The sequence below is a fragment of the Hypanus sabinus genome, chromosome 3 (genome assembly GCF_030144855.1).
Source record: "Hypanus sabinus isolate sHypSab1 chromosome 3, sHypSab1.hap1, whole genome shotgun sequence".
In the NCBI taxonomy this organism is placed as follows: Eukaryota; Metazoa; Chordata; class Chondrichthyes; order Myliobatiformes; family Dasyatidae; genus Hypanus; species Hypanus sabinus.
This window is the reverse complement of record NC_082708.1, coordinates 120,831,930-120,852,290: the sequence shown is the minus strand read 5'-3', so window position 1 is coordinate 120,852,290 and position 20,361 is coordinate 120,831,930. Positions and strand designations below refer to the sequence as shown.

General features: G+C 36.7%; 1 protein-coding gene across 1 annotated transcript in view; it reads left to right on the top strand.

Moving 5' to 3' along the window:
* lrba (LPS-responsive vesicle trafficking, beach and anchor containing) overlaps nucleotides 1-20,361 on the top strand; it is an 817,631-nt gene that overhangs the window by 648,923 nt on the left and 148,347 nt on the right. Inside the window, exon 46 of the mRNA XM_059965020.1 lies at nucleotides 4,232-4,384. Within this exon, the coding sequence (XP_059821003.1) occupies nucleotides 4,232-4,384 (153 nt within the window). The remainder of the gene's footprint in view (nucleotides 1-4,231; nucleotides 4,385-20,361) is intronic.

Genomic DNA, 20,361 nt, shown 5'->3' with positions numbered 1-20,361 from the left:
GTCAAAACTGCCCAATGCATCACTGGCACCGGCCTACCCGTCATTAAGGACTTGTGTATAGAAAGGTGCTAGAAATGGCGAGTTGCATCATGAAGGATCTCCTATCTTACTCATGGACTGTTTGTCTCACTATCGTCAAGGAGGAAGCTATGTCACATTTACACCAGGACCACCGGACTCAAAAACAGTTACTTTCCCCGAGCAGTAAGACTGATCAACACCTCCACCCACTAATTCCATGAATACTTTATTATTTCCCATTATGTATTTATATTTATTGTGTTTTTTTATTATTATTGTGATCTTTATCCATTGTGTTTTTTTTCTGTGCTGCATCAGATCCAGAGTAACAATTATTTCATTCTTCTTACACTTGTGTACAGGAAATGGCATCAAACAATCTTGAATCTTGTTTTGTGAGTGACTGTGAGTGTTTTTTTCACAGAGATTGTGAAAAAAAATTGTAGAAATTAAAATTTTAATATTTCTTCCAAGGTGACTATAAAATAATGTGCGATTTTTTATTATAAGAAGTACCTGACATATCAGAAGATCTATCCTGCGACCAGCACATAAGTGTCATCAAATTGAAGACATGTTATTGTTTCTTTTTGTAGAAGTTTGCATTGATCTGGCACTTCAACAAAAACTTTGACAAACTTCTGTAGATGCACAATTGAGAGTACCTTAACTGGTTGCATCCCAGCCCAGTATGGATTGGAAAAGATTACAGAAAGAGGTTGATATAACTCAGTCCATCACAGGCAAAGCCTCTCCCCACCACTGAGTACTTTTACAGGGAGTGCTGCCTCAATAAAGCAGCATCTGTCATCAAAGATGCCCACCATCCAGGCCATGTTCTCTTCTCACTACTACCATTAGGCAGACAGTATCTAAGCTATAGGTCTCACATCACCAGGTTCAGGAGAAGTTATTACTCTTCAAGTATGAATCTGTACAATGACCTGTAAACTAGCTTTTAAAAACTCTGTACAATTGATGTTCTGTGTACTTTTTTTTGTTCTTTTGCACATTGGTTGTTTGTCAGTCTTTAACTGATTATGTATACTTTTTTTGTATTTCTTTGTTTTTTTTTGCTGTAAGTATCTGCAAGAAACTGAATCTCAAGCAAGTAATGGTAACATATATGTACTTTGATAATAAATTTACTTTGAACTTTGAGGCTTTGCATTTTAGGACATAATTATAAAGGAAACATTACTACAGGACAGTAGTTTGAAGAATTTAAATTTATGATAATTTATAAGCATGAGTTGGCAAAAATAAAATAATAATCATATATCTTAAGTTCAAATAAACTCGAATATATTGTGAGATTGTAGCTGACCAAATTATTTCAAGAAATTATATCATCTGTTAACAATTATCATGCATTTGCTTTGCATCATTTACACTTTATAAATTAACAAAATTATCTTGTGTTTGTTTGATAATTAATTTCTAATATGAACGAAGCTCCACTGAAGACACTTGTCTTTCCATCATGTGAGTCAAAAGTGAAATTTCTGTTGAGATATGCAATTTTGTGGTTTACTACATTGTTCTTGGTGATAGCAGAGATAATATCTTAATTCCTTTCTTGATCCTTGCTGTCTCTGCACTGACTGCTCCAACATGACCTTGCTCAGCATCTGATGACCTGCTCAGTTGCTGTCAGTTGTATGGAAGGCTGCTGCTGTTGAAAGTGGCCCTAAGGGATGCCTGGGAACCACTGGTCCATTGACCCATAAGAACAAGGGATTGAGATCAGAGCCAGTTGATTTTGACATGGCTGTGCTGGGCCATTGCACATAATAGCCATCAGACTGGCCTATATTTTTCTGCTTGTTAAATGCCGTGTGTTTTGTGCTTGTTAAGAGATAGACAAATTTTAGATCAAACGCTTGCTGTGATTTTTTTTGCAGCACTAATTACAAGCATTACCCCTATTTTGTTTAAGGGGCCCAAAATAGCTTGCAGCATTCTTAATTGTTTTAACCAGCAATAATAATGTTGCAGATAATTAGCATGAAGTTACCATGAATGAAATGGGAAATGTTAAGGTGAAGGGTTTTAAAGTGCCCGAGGAATACAGGGGGAAAATAAGGGAGCAATTATTTACAAAAGTGAATTGCTTTTCTGTACTTATGTGTATTTGATAATTGGTAACCAGAGGGTACATTGCATTAGTTATAGATAATCTTAAATGGTTTCTAACAGAATGTAGAAATACTGCACATAACAAATCTCACCAATATTTAAGGTAATCAAAGAAACACTGGCTTTCATTTATTTTCTTTGAGGATAATTTTGACCTATCATGATAAAGTTCTCAATAACAGCTTAGCTATCTTTTAAATGTCTCTCTTAGTTTTAATTTTCTTTAACTCATCAGAATTATGCATTCACTCTATTTCTCTCCATGGTGCATTCATATTTCATTACAGTTTAGCAGTTCACATGAGTTTTAGTTCATTTTTAAAACTATGTTGTATTTTATGAAGCTAAATATTGTGATAGCAGAGGCAGATACCTTAGGTGTTTGTTTTAGGTGAAATATGATATTAAGCAGTTACAATATATGATAAGTCCATCCAGATAGTGGAGATCCAGGGCTACTAACAAATGTTCTCTTTAGTAATTTGATGACTCTGACAAAATGTTCTTATTAGAGGCAGACAGCTGCACCACCTGAATATCTCTTAAGTCCTTATACTTTGATTCAGAAGCCTTGGAGAATTGTGTGTCACAATCTGAGTCATATTATTCCCCTTCCAGCTTCCTAGCTATGTATCTTTGAACAGTTGGGAAGCTCTGGCCCATGTATTCTGTCAGGATTTTGCCTTTCCTCTTGATCATAATCAAGGAATATTGCAAACGCTCCTCTCAAATGCAGTGCAGCAGGTTAATACCATTTAAAATGTTTTTTGGAGATGAATGATTTTCTTATGTATATTGTCATTTTTTTTTCTCAGTGATAGCACTCTCACCTCCAGATTCAAAAGTCTTGTTCAAGGATAACTGTATATCTAAGCGTCATAACGTAGGCCAATACATCAGTGTAGTACTGAGAGAATGCTATATTATTGGGCATGGAGTTTTTAGGTTGAGATAGTACATGTTTAATAGATCCCTCTGTATTCCTTCTGTTCTGGACAATATTTATTGCTTGACCAAACTAGTTTGCTGGGAGATTACATACTACCAACGTGAGCAGTACTGAACAAGTGGCTGTTCTGGTATGCCACAGGCTTTAGGAAATATAGTTGTAGTGACTGTATGATGAGGGTGTTGATTGCTATTGAGAATGGATTTCCAAGCGAGTGGCAGCAGTCATTAGGTAACCTCTCTCTTGAGGTGAGTGCAAAACACATGCAAAGATTTGGGGAAGGAAAGGAGCAAACAGCAATGGAATTTAGAGGGAAGGGAAGAGAATCTTAGAGGAATGAAGGTAAGTTAGAGTGCCTGAGGGAACCAAGGGAAATGGGTAGCCAAGAGAAGCAGTTTGGGAAAGGGGGACAGAGGTAGGGAGATACAAAGTGGAAGCAGAACAAGCATAGCTGTTGGAAAAGAATGGCTGAGGAAAAGGTGATGGCAAGATTGTGTGTGTGAGGCTAGAATAAGCCTGCATATCCTCAGTGGATATGTATTTTTGTATGCTGGTTGTGCAACAAAGCCTAGTCTTCATTCATCATGGACCAGAACCATGTTCTTTGTGGCTCCTGATATGTAAAGGCCACCAAAGGTTAAAGCAGTTCATGCACAAGCCTCATGCGCTCCTCCCCACTCGAATGAAGCAAGTCAACCTCAATCCTTATTTGCTTACTATTTTCTCTCTTGGAGCAGTGATTTTTTTTCAGAAATCATGAGCTCTAAGTCTTTTTGTGAATTGTGTTGTCAGATATTTAGTTATGGGTGAATTAATCAATTATTCAGCAGCTTATTTTCAATTTGGTCTTGTTTATTCAAATAGTAATGAATACATTAGTCATTGTTAACTGATTTGTGCTTGGGTTGTAAAAGATATTTTTAAGCAGTTGAACCTGAGATGGTTAATCCTATAGCAGCTATATTTGAATTCTTTCTTTCTCAAAACATAGTTCACTGAAGCTGACAAATATGATTTTTCGCAGATTGAAATAGTGCGAGTAAAGTATGCGTATATGCATGATAAATATGATAAAGGCTATAAGTATTTTCTGAAATGGATGATGATTTATTTCCTACATAGGAGCTGATTCCTGAATTTTATTACCTTCCGGAGATGTTTGTGAATTCCAACAACTACAATTTGGGTGTAATGGACGATGGCACTGTGGTGTCTGATGTAGAGCTTCCACCGTGGGCCAAGACTCCTGAAGAGTTTGTTCGCGTAAACAGACTGGTGAGAGATTTAAATTATTTCTTTCGTGTATGTTATGTTCAGGTTTGTGACTTAAGAAACTAGTTTAATGTATGGGATGATAGAACACTTCTGAGAAGCAATAGTATGAAATTGTCATAATGATTTTTAATATGTAACAATGAAATTTTTAAATTAATTTTTTAATGCATTTCCACAATTGCTACGACAAAAACCCAACTACAAAATAAAGATTAATACAGTGCAAGATAAACATATAATAATATGGTTCAAAATAATGAAAAAGCACCCAAAATAACGTCATGTAAAGTTAGTATCCTCCCCGTCCCACAGAAAAAAAAACACTCCAGACCAACCACTGCGAAATGTAGGAAATATAAATCAGAGCATTCAAACCCCAAAAACTGTAAATGAAAAATAAGAACAAAAGATAATAATGCCTACTGCCAAAGAAAGAAAAGCTGAAAGGGACGAAAATTGATACTCAGATGGCATTCAAAATTGCCTCATTAGAGCAATTCTCATTTTTATGTGAATTGCTTGGTTCTGTTTAACGTTTTCAAGAAGTAGTAGTAGTAAGTGGTATAAAAGCTTTATGTAAAAGTTATTTTGATAAAGATAATAAATTGTTTTTATTTCATACATGTTGGAAGTCAGGTTATTTGATAGTCAGAAACCTGCAACAGATACAATAACAGTGGTAAAGTTCCAGAATATTCTGTCAAACTGGAAAGTTGATTAAACTTTATTTTACTTAAGCTTAAAAGATAGAAATTGTGGGATGTATTTTTCTGAGGATTTTACTGTATCATAGAACAGCTATCATATGGACAGACAAGATTTAGTTGACAATTGAATTTTACCTCCTCCACCACTACTGACAACACATTCCAGACCATGACCACTCAGATCATTTTAATTTCTTTTACCATTCACTTAACATTGTGTCCCCTTAATCTTCATTCCTTCTACCAGTTGGAACAATTTATCTTATGTCTTTACCCTTCATTATTTTAAATAATTTTAAAACATTTCTTTGAAAATTAATCTACTCCAACCTCAAGCTCTCCATTCTATCCACATAACTAAAGACAATTTTTTGGTGAATCTCTGCACATTCTCCACATCTTTACAGAAATACTATATAATGCTCCATTTGGGGCTAAACCAAAATGTTCATTATAATTTCCTTGTGCTTGAATGGTGTGCTTCCGTGAGCATTTACCTTGCCAAGGCATAGATGGTTATAAACTATTTCTGCTTATAGGAGTACTATAGATGGGAAGCTGATAGTTAGCATGAATAGTTTGTATCGAAGGGCCTTTTCTGTGCTTTGTGACTGTACTTTTAAAAACCTGGATCCAGCATGTAATTTTAACCATGTTATTAACTTGTTTTGCCACTTTCAACCAACTAAAATGATATACACCAGGATCTTTTTTCTGAAGGAGTTGCAATCAGAGAGTGACTGATAGAGCATAGAAACAGGTCTTCTAGCCCACTGACAACACACCAACATTCAAGGACTCATTTTTATTCTAATACTACCTTTACCCAGCTTATTCTCTTCACATTCCCATCAATTTCCCCCAGATTTTACCACTCATCTAGGACAGCAGTGGCCATTTCAACTACCAAGCCATAATGTGAGGTAGGAAGCCAGAGCACTAGAGGAAAGGCACAAATGTGATAGGGATAATGTACAGTGTCCACAGGCAGAGCACCAGAAGTCAAGACTTAACCCATGTTGCAGTTCAGCTAGCTGCACCACTCACTAAGACATAGAAGGAAGGCCTTTTTTTCTATAACGATGGCTTCCACCAGAGCAATCACAATTGGTACCTCAGTAAACTGGTTTATTATTGTAACATGTACTGAAGCACAGTAAAAATCTTTATTTAGACAGCCTTGCATACAAATCATTTCATTACAACAGCGAATTGAGATAGTGTGAAGGCGGACAGTAATGGAATGCAGAATAAAGTGTTACAACCGCAGAGAAAGTGCAGTGTAGGCAGACAATAAGGTGCAAAGCCATAATGAGGTAGATCGAGAGGTCAAGTGCCCATCTTATCATACCAGGAGGGACCTTTTGGTAGGCTTTTGTATTTTCTGCCCAATGGGGGGTGGGGAATTGGGGAAGAGGAGAGGAAATGACCAGGTTGGGTGGGGCTTGATTATGCTAGCCACTTTACCAAGGTAGTGAGAAGTATAGACAGATTCCATGGATAGGAGACCAGTTTCTGTGACATGCTGAACTATGTCCACAACTCTCTGCAGTTTCTTGTGGTCATGAGTTATCGCAGTTGCTGTACCAAGCTGTGATGTATCCAGATGGGCTGCATCAATAAAAACCCGTGAGGGTCAAAGAGGACAAGTCAGATTCTTCAGCCTTTTGTAGAAGTACTTGTGAGCTTTCTTGTACTTGATGTCTTTGTGGTTGGACCAGGACAGGCAATGGGTGATGTTCCTCCCATTCCTCTCCTTATTTTCCTGTAGCCCTGCTAGTTTATTCTTTCTTCCAGGCCCATCAACATCCTTTTGATTCCTTTACTAGTTGCATATAGTAAAGAATAATTTACAGTAGTGAATGAACTAACCAGCATATCTTTGGGATTTGGGTGAAAATGAGAGCTGTAGGGGAAATCCATGTGACTATGGGGAGAACTCACAAACTTCATATTGGTAGATTGAAGATTGGTCACCTGAGGCATGAGGCAGTCTTGCTTACTGATCTACTACCATGCCATCCTTTTTCTGTTCTTGTGCTTTTATTTAGAATATTGCCCTCGTGTTTTTATTGCCTAGCCTCACCCTTCATGCCAAACTGTAACTCTTAATTATTCTCAAAGTTAAATTTCATCTACCACTTGTTCAACCACTCCACCAAGCCTGAGTCGTTACTATCCTCCCCATGTTTCACTATGCCTCCATGTTACAAATACCCCATGTTTGAAAATTGTGCCCCATAATTTAGTTCAAATCATTGAGAAAATTGTGTTAGACATATGCCTTTAACATTGCATCTCCAAAGATCTCTTAATTCCATCCCTCTTTTCTGTTTCTGGAACTTTCCCCATCACCAGATTATACTGTCAGATCTGTACTAATTAGTTAATATTCCTACACCTATTCTAGAACAAGGGCGTAACATCAGCAATTTTCAGTCCTTAAATACCAACACTGAACCTAAGTAAGGTGGTAAAATTAAGAGCAGAGCTGTGAAATTTATTCCTTTCCTTTACAGTGTCAGATGTTTCCCATTCTCATCATGTGATGCATCTATTTTAAATGTAGTTAGCCTTTCTGATCGGTTCTCTTTATCAGTGTTGCATCCGTTGATAGGAAAATTTCATCTTCCTTTGCAGAAGCTCCAACAGCAGCTTCCAGGTAAAGAACAGTGCAAAATATTAAAATAGTACCTCATTTGTGCCCTGCCTCTGACTATATTCCAATTTGTCTAATTGATTATCCCCACTTTTCCTCTTAGAATAATCTTCCTGTTCACATGCCAGAATTTTTTGGTTTCTTTCTTTTGTATTTTCTGTCAATTTTTTCTTTTTGCCTCTATATTTTTTTAAACTTCCCCTCCAAACATTCTGTAATCAGTCTGGTTCCCACTTGTGCTAGAAACCTGGCATCTGTCATATCCTCTTTTTTTTTCTGCTGTATTTTACTCCATCTTTATGGTCATCTGTGGAGTTCTGGCTTTAATTTCCCTTCCCTGTGCCCTCATGGGAATACGCTGAGACTGAAACTGAAACATCTCCACTTTAATTGAACAGTCAGGAGGCCTTTATATTTTTCACTGACTTGAAAAATAAAATGTTCTTCTAATTCTCTAGTTGAAACGCCAGATGATATATCCCAATGCAAGATAGCAGATGATGAAAAGGGACATAGGCCAGGTAATTTTGGATGGATTGTCATAATTAATTATGCAGAGATCTTTGTGCCTCAGACACCCTGCCCTTCACCCTTCCTCACTGAAGTGACCCAACTACTATTTTTGGTATCTCCCATCTCCAATTTATTTTGCATAAGAACCTGATTCATTAGTGTGAAAGCAGTTAAAATAAGGATTTTTCTGGGTGGATAAGGAAAAGAAATAATTACAGCAAATGCAGGAACAGGCGAAGGCTTTTACCTTTTTGTCATTGCTTCCCCATTCAGTGAAATGATGGCTGACCTATATCCATGTGCATGCTTTTGTTGTGTTAATTAATAGCTTTGGTTAATAAAGTCTATAAATCTTAAATTTAAAATTATAGGATGAAGTTGCACTGATTACATTTTTCAAAAGAGAAAGGTGAGGGACATCTATGCATTTGTGTATGTAGAAATGTTTTCTAATTTAAAAAAAATCACATTTCTTAGTGTTTGAATCCCTAATAAATGGGGGAAGAAAATCACAAATCTACTAGGCAGCAAAGTATCATTGTTGTTAGCGTAATGCTTTATAGTGCCAGCAACTGGGTTGAATTCCCCGCCGCTGTCTGTAAGGAGCTTGTATATTCTCCCCAAGACCAGATTGTTTTCCTCCAGGTTCTCCAGTTTTCTCTCACATTCCGAAATGTAATCTTTGGGTTAGTCGTATAATTGGTCACAATAGGTTTAATAGGGTGGCATGGGCTCGTTGGACTGGAAGGGCCTTTTACTGTGCTGTATCTCTACAATTAAACTACTCTGTAAATTCTTGTTAATAGATTGGGAATTGTAATCAAATCGCCACTTTACATATAAATCCCAAAGTGTACAATCATGTTTTGTGTGATCTCCAATTTAATATTTGGAGTCTAAGAACTTGGCTTTTGCATTGTAGATGCTAATTCTTAGCTAATAGACCCGGTTAAAAATTGAGAATAAAGTCTTAGTTTTCAAACATGATCAGTCTTTGTCTTGGAAGAAATTAAATCTCTCAACTTTAAGAAAAGGAAATGATGAAATTTACTCACTGGGTGAAAATCTTGCACTGCCTTTGTGTGTGTTTGGCTGAAATGGGCTGAGGGAAAATTGCAGTTAGTGCTAGAAAATCTGATATAGAGAAAGAAAGTGCTGGAAATACTCTGCAGGTCCCATTGCATCCGTGTGATGATTAAAAAAATCAATCTGAAGTATTTCTCTTCAGGAATACTACTTTTGAGAATCAGAATCAGAATCGGGTTTGGTGTCAGTGGCAGTTGTTGTGAATTTGTTGTTTTGCAGCAGCAGTGCATTGCAAAACATCATTGTAGAAAAACTATAAATTGCAATAAGAAATATATTAAGTAGAACAAAACGAGAGCAAAAATAAAAGAAAAAATAGTGAGGTAGTGTACATGGAATTATTGTCCATTCAGAAATCTGATGGCAGAGGGATAGAAGCTGTACCCTGAAATGTTGAGTGTGTGCCTTCAGGCTCCTGTACCCCTCTTTCATGGTAGCTATGAGAAGAGGACATGTCCTGGGTGATGGGGTTCCTTAAAGATGGATGCAGTCTTTGTAAGGCATTACTTTTTGAAAGGGTCTTCAAAGCTGGGGAGGCTAGTGGTCATGATGGAGCTGACTGAATTTACAGCTTTTTCCAATCCTGTGCAGTGGTCCCTCCATACCAAATAGTGGTCCCTGCAAACCAGTTAGGGTGCTCTCCAGGGTACATTTGTAGATATCTGTGAGTGTCTTTAGTAACATACCAAATCCCCACAAACTCCTAAGGAAGTATAATCCATGTCATACCTTCTTTGTAATTGCACTAATATACTGGGCCCAGGATAGATCCTCAGATATGTTGACACCTAGGAACTTGAACCTGGTCAATCTTTCCACTGCTGATCCCTCAATGAGAACTGGTGTGTATTCCCTTGACTCCCCCTTCCTGAAGTCCACATTTAATTCTTTGGTCTTACTGATACCAAGTTCAAGGTTGTTATTGTTTACCTCATCACCATCTGAAATTATACCAACAATAGTTGTACTGTTGGCAAATTCATATTGACATTTCTTGAATTTTCTGTTATATTTTAGTTTATATTGTGTTACACATTTGAATTCTAAACAAAGTAATTCAGAATTGATGAATAATCCAAGCAAAGAGGAAATTAATCTGATTTGCATTTGCTTTTCGTCCATTTACAGAATATGGAAGCTGTTTTGTGCAAAGAAGCCAATATGTTTTTAAAAGTACAATTTATATGAAATTTCTGTTTTTATTTCAAATTTCTGGAATTTTTTTGTTGCTTTTCAATAGCATCTGGGCTGATGTTCTACAAAAATTTTAAAATATACTTTCATTGAAAGGCATTCTAGAGTTTTCCTGCTTTTATTGGAATTAGAATTCCATCACCATAATAATTTTGTTAAGTTTTGTTTATATACTTTGACCTATAATTATTTTACTTATGTTCATTCCTTATCTGTTTTAAAGTCAAGGATGCAAGTTGTTCCATTTTTGTCAGTGCTTATTAAATATCTATTGCTTCCAGAGCAAAGACAGCCAGGGTTATCTATATTGGTGATGGAAACTTTACCTCGGCTTTGTTAGAATGTGAGTTGGCAGCACTTCAGTGCAGTTACTGCAGCTTGAAGTATTTAAGAAGATTTTGTTTTGATACATTTTGTTCAGGGCTGTTGACTGTAAGGTAAATGGCATTCAATAAGCTTTATTGTGATTATAGGTGGGGGGTAAGAGCCAAAGGGACCAACCACTTAGAGTCCTTATGGGAATAAATATAATGCAGGAAAGGAGAAGCTAGGAGGATCATTTTAGATAAAACTTTAGATGCAGCATAGTTAAAGAAGTATGATTCCAAGCTGCTATTAGCCCACGTTTAGCTCAGAATCCCATGATGGCAAATGAGTTGAAATCGTCACTAGGAATGGCCACCCAGCAAATTATTAAGAACTATTTGACAATTAAAGTGTCTACTAGAGCTCATTAAAGAGGCAGTACCCATTTTGGTGGATAATACTTAATTTAACAATTTCTCTAAACTGCTGGACAGGATAAAACAAGTCCTTGCTGAGTATTTCAAGCATCACTTACAGCCATGCTCAGCTTTCAGTGTACGCTTGCTGATTGAGATCGACAGCCACATTGCTTTTGAAACAGAATTTTGAGAGACATCGGGAGGCTTTCTGGGACGCTTTGTCAGAATTTCAGCACTCTATCAACATTTTTCTCGGTACTCTCTCTCAGGACCTCAGCTTTAAAAAGTGTGCGTATTCGACATTTAACAGGACAATGGCAGTGTTGGGAATCTTGATATGGATTCAGCTTATCCTGCATGGCAGTTTAGAAGAAAAGGTGAGCCTTAACACAGCAGTAGTAGTTGGAAGGAATAGAGTGTCTCAGCAGGAGGCTCTGTTCACTCAGAGTATTTGGTAAGCACTAGTCTTACATTCATTTGACCCATGTATGAGGAAGCTGTCCTTTACCATGAAGGTCATTACAATGATTTGTCACCTCATGGAAAGAAGACTCAGATGTGCAACACAGTATTGCCTGTGGCAACCCCAAGGTCACAGTAGCATTTAACTTTAATGGTACTGGAATTATCCAGACTGCCTTGAGTGATACAAGGCATATCTTACAATCTTCTGCAAACTTCTGCATTAGGAACGTCTCTGGGGTGTTACTCATTCCTGGGGCTGACTATATTTCATTCCCTCTTGCCAGAGAAACCCAGAGGTAAAGAGCACTAGAAATTGACAGATTGTGAGATTTCCCCATGGTATAGAAAGACATTGACTGCACACATTTAATCTTGAAGGGGTTCAGGTAGAGTAAGATTCTCTCAGAATACAGCTTGTCTAGTACAACCAGAGGTAATTTATTCTGGTAAATGTCTGCTATCTAGGGAGTTGTCGCAATGCATTTATATTGAGTCTGTGATTTGACCCACAGATCTTTGAACCCAAAAATAATATATGTGTCTGCATACTGGGAGACAAGACAAAGTCTGTAATGCTATGCCACACTGAAAATCCCCCAGCATAGCATCATAAAATGAGAGTGGTCTAGCTATGAAGAGTTGATTAAGCAAACCACTGGGGTCCTCAAGCAGAGTTTTGTATATCTTGGCTGGTCAACAGGTGACAGAAATTGCTGCTATATTTGTACTTAGTTGCACAATTTACAATATGACAATCGTGGAAGATCACTAACCATTACAACCTACAATTGTGCCAGAATGTCAAGGTCAAGAACCACAAGAGGAAGAGGGTTAAGAGGAACAGTAGCAACTTCCATGTTGAGAGGCTTCACCTAGGAGGATAGCATAATTATCAATAACCGTTCTTAAAAGAAGTGCTCCAAAAACAGGCTATAGATGAATGTTGCTACCTTCCATCAGATTCATTTGCATTGAGGTCACTCATTCCACCATTACCTAGTTTCCAGGCATCAACAGAAAAAAATGCAGATATGACAGACCAGGATTTCTTATTGCTTAATGATATCAAACCAATTTTTGGTTGTTGCCAGTACTAGAGGAACTGCGTTATCAGGAGAGGTCAATCAGGCTAGGTCTTTATTCCTTAAAGCATAAGAGAATTTCATAGAGACTTAAGCCTATTTAAAATTATGGGAGGTATAAATAAGATGCATGGTAACGCTCTTTTTCCCCAGAGCAGGGGAGTCCAGAACAAGAGTATATGGATGTAGGATGAGAGGGGAATGATTTAAAAGGGACCTGAGGGGCAACATTTTCACACAGAGGATGGTGAGTGTATGGAATGAGATAGTTAAGTTAGATAAAGCCTTGGATGGATACACAGAGGGGAAGGGAAATTTGGGACCAGCTGGGTGAGCACTGAGGTTAGCATGGACTTGTTAGGCCAAAAGGCCTGTATCCATCCTGTATTACTCTGACTCTAATTGCTTCATATGGGCATACTTATACCCTTAAATAACCTAATGCTTTGTCGAAGTAGAACCAAAGAAGTTGCAAATGAGATAAATGACTCCTGATAATCTGGACAAATACAATGTCCTTATCCAAAACTTTCAAGAAGCTATAAGCTATGATTGGCTTGGCTTGGATGATAACCCTACAGCAGTGACTTCAGCAGTATGGTTAATAGGCAGGATCATAAAAATGCTGGATGGTGGTCAGCAGTGCTGACATCTGGAAGAAACCCATGAGGTTGATATTCATTTTCATACCACTACAAAGACAGCTCTTGTTCTGTGAGTCCATTGCTATATTGAAGTGCTGTGACAAATTGATATTAAAGTGGAAGTAGTGCTGGATCTTCTGAAAAGCATTGGGTGGATGTCATCATGCCCTGAAGACCTTTTTTCCCAGAACATTGAGAGGCTCAAATGAGGAGATTCATGGAGCTTTGACAAAGATCTTTGTATCTTCACTAGCAACAGGTGGGATTCCAGAGGACTGGAGAGTAGCAAATGTTGTGCCTTTGTTCAAGAAAGGAAGTAGGGATAATCAAGGTAGTTATAAGCCAGCGAGCCTCACATCAGTGGTAGGGCGCTACCGGAGAGGACACTGAGGGATAGTATTTATGTCTGTTCGGAAAGAGGTGGCCTTCTTAGGGATGTTCAGCAAGGCCTTGTGCTGGGCAGGTCTTGCCTTACAAACGTAATTGAGTTTTTTCAGAAGGTAACAAAGGAGCTTGATGAGGGTAAGACAGTGGGCATTATCTATTTGGACCAGTAAGGTATTTCATAAAGTCCTTCGTGGTAGATTGATTCAGAAAATAAAGATACATGAGCTCCAAAATGAATTGCAAGTTTGGATTCAGAATTGGCTTGTTCATAGAAGACAGAGTAGGGGTGGAAGGCTGGAGATCCATGATCAGTGCTGTTCTGCAAGGATCAATGCTGGGACCTCTGTGTTTGTGATATATGTCAATGACTTGAATGAATATATGGATAGATAAATTGACAATTTGCAAATGGCACCATGATTGGTGGAGCTGAAGACGGTAGATCAGTTACAGAGAAGGGCAGCAAAGAGACAGATGGAGTTTAATTTGGGCAAGTGTGAGGTATTCGCTTTGGGAGGAATGAAAGGGGAAAGGATACAGTTAATGACAGTTAATATTATTGAAGAACAGAGGGATTTTGGGGTCCAGATCCATAATTCACTGAAAGTGGCTACACAACTGGATAAGGCAGTGGAGGTATACAGCATGCTTGCTTTCATTGGTAGAAGTATTGAATATAAGAGTAAGATAGTCATGTTGCAGCTATTTCAAACATTAATCAGACCACACTTGGAAGCATTGCATGCAGTAATGGTTCACCCCATTATAGGAAAGATATGGAAAGGGTGCAAAAGAGGTTCACTAGGATGATGGCTGGATTAGGTGTATGGGCTCTAAGGAATGGGTTGTTCTCCCTAGCACATTGGGGACTAAAGGGAGACTTGATGTTTTTAAATGAGAGGCATAGATAAGAATTATAGTCAGAATATTTTCTTCAAGATTGAAATGTCAAATTCTAGAAGGCTTGCTTTTAAGATTAGCTGGTGGGAAGTTTAAAGCCAACATGACGGGCAAGATTTTTTATCAATAGAGTGGTAGGTGCCTGGAATAGGTTACTAGAGGTAATAGTGGAATTAATTTGGTGGAATTTGGGCACCTTTTAGATCGACATACAGAATGAATATGAAGGGATTGGAGGGATATGGATGATACGCAGAAGGAGGACATTTACTATAAATTGGCATCAAGATCAGCACAACCACATGGGCTGAATGGTTTATCCATTGCAGTACTGTTCTATTGTCTAAGACCAAATATCTGAACAATAGAGTCATTCTGGAATCCCCTTTTAGCATCATTTCTCTTTCTACTTCAAGGTATCCAATTCTTGGCATGAAGATATAATTCAAGTCTCTTTGTAGACAGGGTAGAATTGTAGAATCAATATAAGAAGACTTGTGGTGGTACTTGGTGAAGGAGGAATTACTGTCTAAAGAGAGGGTTAATGTATTGAGAAAAAAGATTCTGTAAGATAGAGACTAACAATGAAGTTGAAGCTTACAAAATTCTTCCTAGGGTTAAAAGAGTAGAAGGAAGGAGGATATTTCCCCTTATTGAGAAATCTACAACCAGAGGCAAGCCATAGAATTAGGGGTAGGCAATTTGGGACTGAGTTGAAGAGAACTTACTTTGTTCACACAATGGTGAATCACTGAAACTGAAATTTTCATCTTGATAGCTTTTGATAATCATTGGTATTAAGGGTTTGGAGTTAAAATAATTTAGTAAAGTCTGGATACTGACAGTCTTGCTGTAATTGAATGGTGGTACAGGAATGAGGTGCTCCATGTCCATTGTTGGCCTAATGTTCTTAAGTGAACTTGGGAAGAAATTCTGTTGGATTCTTAAGGACATAAGGAACAGTGCAAGTCATATTTTAGGAAAATTTAATTACTCTTTCATAAGAAGTAAGAGAATTTTTTGAAAGTGAGAATAGAAGAATAATTAATGAAAGGCTGTGCTCTAGGTCTTAGGGAGGAGTAACATGACATTTTCCTATAGGAAGAGTAATCTAGTTCATTTGATTACTGGGCTTTTTGCTTAATACCCGTGATAGCAAAAACAATGTGATCTTTTAATTTTAAATATCTAGATGAATATAATTACCAGCAAATAACAGAGATTTTGTGGCGAAATGAATTAAATGTAGTGGATACGGACGTTTGGTTAATGTACACAGGAAATTATGGATTGCTAAAGGTCACCAAATTAAAAGTTAGTTGAAAAAGATGAAGTCAAAGCGGAGGTTAAAAATGTTTTTTCAAATTTGTTGAAACCTGATGAGGATGTTTATAGGAACCTTTTCTGGAAAGTGTCCCTGTTGTCAGCAACTTGGATTAAGACTTGAAGGAACTGGTTTAAATATTCAGGCTGACAGACCTAATATCAGAATATGATATTATAAGACATAGGAGCCATATTAGGCCATTTGGCCAGTGAAGTCTGCTCCACCATTCCATTATTGGTGATCTATTTTTCCTCTGTTCCATTCTCTTGCCTTCTTGCATGGTTGGAAATGTATGAAATTAATAATTTATACTTGAATGGAACAAGAATAGGTGATGTGGAAAGGCAAAGGGATGCAAATTTATTTTCTTTGAAAATGTCTTTGTGTTGATATCCCACAAATAGCCAGTGAGAACAATAAGGGTGACCAAAAATTGCTGTGTATACTTAGAAGATCAGGTAGCATTTGAATAAAGAGAGAAAAACATAGATGGTTTATTTTTCCATAATGCTGCTTGTTTTGCTAAGATTTTCCAGAAATTTTGCTTTTATTACTGGAATTAAAATTAAATAAAATAAATACATAAAAAGCTAGGCTAATCCAGTTAGAATAGCTGAGATTTGGTTGAATAATGAGAGGGCATGATAGAAAAAAAAGACTTTATGATGGCTGAGGAGTCTAAAATGAGGATGAAGTTATACATTGAAACCCAAATGATTGATTGATTGATTGGATAAAAAAAAAGATAGATAAATAGATGGAAGGAAGATTTTAATCTTAGGTAAAAAGCTATGGAAAGCATTTCTGGAGATGGTGATTAAGTGGTTGACAATGGGTATGAGTTCCTTCAGAGTTGTTCTTCCTTTATCACCAAAAAATGGTGAAATGGTAGAGTATTGCGTTCGAAGGTTTGAAGTTGCAAAAGGAATAGACCCTGATTTTGAAAGAAAACTTACTGCATTAGCTCTTACTAACTCTTCAACTACATTTTTTTTAAAGAATTACCTGTTAATATTTAAATATCAAATGATTCTGTATATTAAGATTGTCCTTCTCAGCTGTCTGGAATGAGTCACTTTCCCTAAGTAAGATACCAATGACGTATCAGTTGAAACAATCAACTTCCAATCTGCAAAGTACTTTGATCAAAAAATAATTACACTCTTCACATTTGCTTGCATTAGAATTGTTTAGAAAATTTAAGATTCACCTTTGGAAGAAATTAAACCATTATCCAAATTACGATTCATTCATTCACATGCATTCTCACTCTTGCCCACATTCGTCATGATCTCACTTCGCTTTCTCTTACTGGCTTTGTGTCTAACTGTGATTTTCATTCTATTCTTTATTGTTACTTTTTCTTTATCTTTCTCCCATTTTTTAAAATTTGTATTCCCTACATCCTGTGGGGAAAGTACCCGGAATTCTCTGAATATGTTTATGACATAACTATCACATGACTGAGTTATTTCAAGAAATGAATCTGCAGGCTACCACTTTGCAATCCAGTTTTATGTGCAGTCTTCACCCATGATGATCTCAAAATATCCTAACAGCCTTTCTCTTTACCATGTCAGTCATTAGATGCAAAGAATGGGTGTATTCCCTAGTACGAAAAGGTTGTTATTGAAGCAGTATGGTATTAAAAGTAACATTGTGTATAGAACTAATAACATTGGGAATAATTAGTTCCCAATACGAGACCAATACTTTAAAAATAAATTATATTAATAAAACAGGTTTTGTAGAACTGCTGTATTTATTGTGTTTTGTCCATATATAATGTTAATTTCATTTTTCTTCGAATGTTTTGATAATTTGGGGGCAAATTAACTTAATAGGGCAGATTTTCCTCTTTATTACATCTGAGAAGTTGATGTTTCTTAGGCACAATGCAAGAAAAAGTGAAGAGGCCGAGAATTTCAGTGTGCAATTTCTTACAGTTTTCTCAGACCTGTAGTTAGAGGAGATACAAGCATGGTGAACTCACTTAAATGATACAACAAAGGCATTCACAGTCCACCCTTTTGCTTCAGCTTTGTTTGTCATTTGGACACTGAATTACTGATTCAGCCCAAGTTAACTGAGATAAAGGCCTGTGCTGGCACTTCTATGGACCAGGATGTCTGTGCTTGCCCGGAGGTTGGCCAAAGATGGAAGGTCCAAAGACTGCAGCTGCAATATTAGGTGCCAAAATATTTCAGTGTGTTTGAGAAATGGCCAGAGAAGAAAATCTTCCTTTATACTAGTACGTTTTCCTCCTTGTCTTGATGTTGTCATCTCTATTGGCTAGTATCTAAATACAAAAAAATGGCCTTAGGCTCCATAGAATTTTTTCCATTCAGTAGAACGCAGAAGTATAAAAATTGACATCTGAGGATATTTTGACAATCATTTTATGTTGCAGTAATTTTATCCTCAGAATGTCATGGCATTTTAACTGGAGTGCTACCTCTTTGGAAATTATATAATTTGATATAAATAGCGCACATAAAACTAATCTTCATAACTAAAATGCCATTCCAGCATTCATTGGTTTACTGATCTTACTTATCTAAGCATACGTATTTTAAACAGCTGGTGGAAGTTCTGCATTTTCTGTTAAAATGTTTAAATGTTGAATGAAGATTTACAATTTCAACCTGCCACTAACATGTTATTGTATTTCTGTCCCTATTATATTTCATGCTTGTTGTATTAATTTGAAATTGTATTCTATCATTTGTGGAGAGCAGCAAAGGAAATCAGTAGGCACTGCATATTTGCCAAGTTTAAGCATTTTGGTTAAAACCAGAATACTTGTATTTATCTTCTGCTACCTCTTTTGGAAAGTAAGCAGCTTTGTGGTTTAACTCTTTGGTTTAACTCTATCTGCCAATAAAATTTTACACAATGATTGCAGTTCATGAAATGCACACTACTTTGATCTATGACCTTTTGTGGTGCTAATCGGGTTCCTGATATCATTATACCACTCTCATTAATCATATTTCCTGGAGCCCGCCACAGAGCCAGACAGCCCAAGCCAGTGTTTATAGCCCCAACTTGGCAGGCTCCTGCTGCATAGATTATTACGGTGTGATACTTTGGCTTCAAATGACCAGAGCCACATCAAGCTGTGTCTACAATTAAAGTCAGATGGTCTTTAGGTTGAGTAGGGATATTGTGTTGCAGCTGTCTGTCTTCTGTATGAAACCATAGCTGAGAGCAGATGATATATAGGAGGATGTATAATTATAGATTGTACACCACCGGGTCAGAGCTGCAGCACACAACATTAATTAACTACATGCTGTGTGAAATTCATGTTGATAGTATGTGTTAGAATGACAGTCATGTTATTTTTTTAAAAGCCTGTTATTTCTTTTCAAATCTTGTATACCAGACCTCAAGCAAACTATTGATTTAACAGATTTTGGTATATTTAAGTGTATTAAGGTGAAGTTCAATGAACAGGGTTTACAGATAGTTAATGTGCACCCACAGTTTTAATTCTAATATTAATGGTTTTAATTTATGTTGTAGGTAAATTATTTCTTCTAGTCAACTACCTTGGGAGTGTACCATTCGGCTATTAATAAAATATACACATCTTACTTTATAATGAGATGAATATGGTTTGCAACTTTATCAGATGAATTATTTTAATATAACTTCTTTATCTTTTTAAATCTATGGTTCCTTCAGAGCCAGATAAATGTTAATAAGCTATCAGTGGGAAAACCAAAACCATTTTGTCCTTTAGTTTTTGTCTCTCTCCATGGTGGTTATTTTTATGGGGTTGTTAAGTTTTCAGTTCTGGTCATTTTGAATGAGCAATGCTCAGGCATGATGCAATTGTATTTTCTTTTTCTACATCAAATATATTTTTCATTCAAATTTTATGCACTCTATTCCGGTGAGAGAACATTAATGTAAATTAATTTTATATGAAATTATAAAATGTATTCTGAAATGTTTTGTCAGTGACTCAGCTTGTTGGTGAGAAAATGTGGAATGGGGTTATCTTCTATGATGCCCCTTTAGCTAAGGGAAACTCAACCTTAAAGCAAGCCTGGGAAATCAAGTGCAGGATTAATTCATTTAAAAAAGTTAGCATTTATTTTGTTACCTCATACCTATTGATTTGGCAGTGAAGATGGAAGTTAGACAAGATGGGGACATATTTCTTAATTATAAGGCAACAATTAGCAATCATTAAAATTACTTACGCGTATGAATATGCATGTAAGTACTAATGCTACCTTGCTTTAAGCTGTAGATATTTGCTACTCACTTTAAGTTG